Here is a 2,500-nt window from a genome sequence, read left to right on the forward strand (position 1 = left end):
AATGTAAGGTGAGGCAAATATTTAATGGTGTACATATTGTCAGTATTGTATGTATGTATATATATTTATTTATGAGTATTATTACTGATTGACAAAATATTTCTATATGACACCATTGAATTGGATATACTTTTCGTTAGTAGGCACAAAAACTAAGTTCGCGTAAAAGAGCTGCACCAATGATGTCACATAAGCCTCCAATTTTATAATTGTGAAGGAAATCTCATAATACCTACTTCTATAAGCATACTCCCCTTCAAAATTGCCTAAAGGAGAGCAGAAAATATATTCACCTTATGGTTTTTAAAATACTAGTTACTATAAGGATTGAGCAGCCAGGATAACCATTTCTATATATATATCTTGTCTGTCTCTTCTTTTTCTATTGTGGTTGGCGTACTGGCAACAGCGAAGCACACTTTCTCGCTTAGGCCCAGTACCCGAGTCCTTGTACACTGTCACGTACCCAGACGAGCTGGAGCTTAGAGTAAGGGATTGAAAAATGCGAGATGAAAGAAAGGGAGTTTAGATGGCTCGTGCATTCCCTGGAGCCCTAGATCCATTGTTGTATGCACCAGTCTCAACCCAGATGCTATTATTTTCATGCACATTATCATGAGAAATGTGCCTATGGGAAGTGCACTTTCTCATTCCTTTGATTTTTTTAAATGTTTATTTTCTGCTGATGTTAATATTAGTGTGTTATGACAAGGTGCATTCAAAAATCATCTAGCAGTCATTTATTTTGTCTTTGGTTAATGCTCTAGATCAGGATTAACACATGTTAAATGCAGCACAAGATGCTCACATAATATATATAATCAAGTTTTGGTTGTATGTTGTTAATAAACTTCTTAAGAGCTCTGTAAAATGGGTCTTGCAGTGGTATATTCAACTCATGAAATTATCAATGAATTAGACATTTTTATATATGTTATGTGATGTCATCTTGGAAGTTGGTTTGTTTGCATAACTTACTCACACAATGAAGAAAGAATGCTCAGTGTGGTGCTTGAAATTTATCTTTTTCATGTCATTGCCAGCAATTCTAAGAATTTGGTTATCCATCAGAAAAGATGTTCAGTCTCAAGGCTTTACATCCATAGGTTAATCTCTTTAATCAAGTTTTCTGTGTTGGGATTAAAGTCACATGATTCAACAGCAAGCTGAGTATTTGGTGTTTCATTATCGTGCTTGAAACAAGAGAACACCAGTTTTCAGTAATAAAGTTCAACAAAATATGATATGAATTGTTTCAGGAACACTTTCACATTTTATAAGTTATTTTTTCCATGTTTTGCCATTTTATGGAATTGTTCACAGTGGGAGGTTTATTTTATTCTGTGATATGCACTGAGTATTGCTCTTTTATTTGTCTTTTAAAATATTTTGTTCATATAAGAAAATCAAGTATCAAGAAGCAAATTTTCACTAAGTTTTGCTACCCGATCCCTCCCAAGTGTGCACACACCCATACAGACACTCAAACTTACACTCACACTTACACCTACAGTTACTTACACTTACACTACAGTTACTTACACTTACACTACAGTTACTTACACTTACACTACTTACACACATGTACTCACTTGCATAAGGACTCTCTCACTCTCACTCTTTCAGCACATATTGCTTGATTATGATTACCATTATTATTTAAACTGTTTCATTAGGAACTTTTGGAGCAGTTGAATAGGAGATTTCAATGAAAGTAAATAGAAACAAGAGAATGGTAATCAAATTGCTTTTCTCATGAAGGAAAGATGCTTTCATGTTTACTTTTTTTTATAAGAATGTATATGAAGATAAAAGTGAGGGAAATTTCTTTTGTCAGAAATACAGAATATGACTGCTTTTACGCACAAAATAGAAAAGGGGGGAAAATGTGAACAGGTACCAGACCATTTGCCAGAAAACTGTCCATTTTTGAAGTGGTAGTTTTGAGTTAGATGGACTTTGCAATAATTTAGCACTTGCCTTTCTGTTAATATTCCTATGTCATACAACATTTTTATTTTTTTGTTATTATTTCTTTTAACGTAAAAGCTGTTGTGCATATTATCTCTCATAATAATTTTGTGATTTTTGTAGGGGTCAGTACTTTATTAAAATTTTCACTTAATTCCGTATCTCAAGTAACTGAAGCACAGAGACTGGAGTTATTAGAGGAAAACCAAAAAGGAATTAGTTTCAATTTGTTCTTTGTTAGCTTTTCCTTGTATATTTTATATTCTTCAATTGGAAGAAATATATAAATTGATGAAGATCAAGTAGACCATGAAATTGGAAATATATTGATATGTCTTTACTGTACAGTTTTGTCTTATTTTCCATTGTTTATTTCATGGATTATATTAATCAGAAGGTAAACTTTTCATCAGGAAATCTTAGTCAAGCTTACTGGATAAATGGTCCAGTGCCTGTATGCATATGTATTTGTGCTGATTTCATATCTTTTAATATATGATAGTGACTTTATCTTTTAAAAGAATAGTGA

The 2,500-nt window shown here is 32.6% G+C and overlaps 1 protein-coding gene across 5 annotated transcripts in view; it reads left to right on the forward strand.

Annotated features, from left to right (window-relative positions):
- LOC125042774 (protein real-time-like) overlaps positions 1 to 2,500 on the forward strand; it is a 30,915-nt gene that overhangs the window by 17,406 nt on the left and 11,009 nt on the right. For 3 of the 5 annotated variants that reach the window (XM_047638662.1, XM_047638669.1, XM_047638686.1), the window contains 2 exons: positions 1 to 8; positions 410 to 487. The exon at positions 1 to 8 is cut by the window's left edge and continues 98 nt beyond it. In XM_047638662.1, the coding sequence (XP_047494618.1) occupies positions 1 to 8; positions 410 to 487 (86 nt within the window). The remainder of the gene's footprint in view (positions 9 to 409; positions 488 to 2,500) is intronic. The other 2 variants (XM_047638678.1, XM_047638695.1) reach the window with 1 other exon arrangement.

Source organism: Penaeus chinensis, chromosome 3 (assembly GCF_019202785.1).
Source record: "Penaeus chinensis breed Huanghai No. 1 chromosome 3, ASM1920278v2, whole genome shotgun sequence".
NCBI classification, from domain to species: Eukaryota; Metazoa; Arthropoda; class Malacostraca; order Decapoda; family Penaeidae; genus Penaeus; species Penaeus chinensis.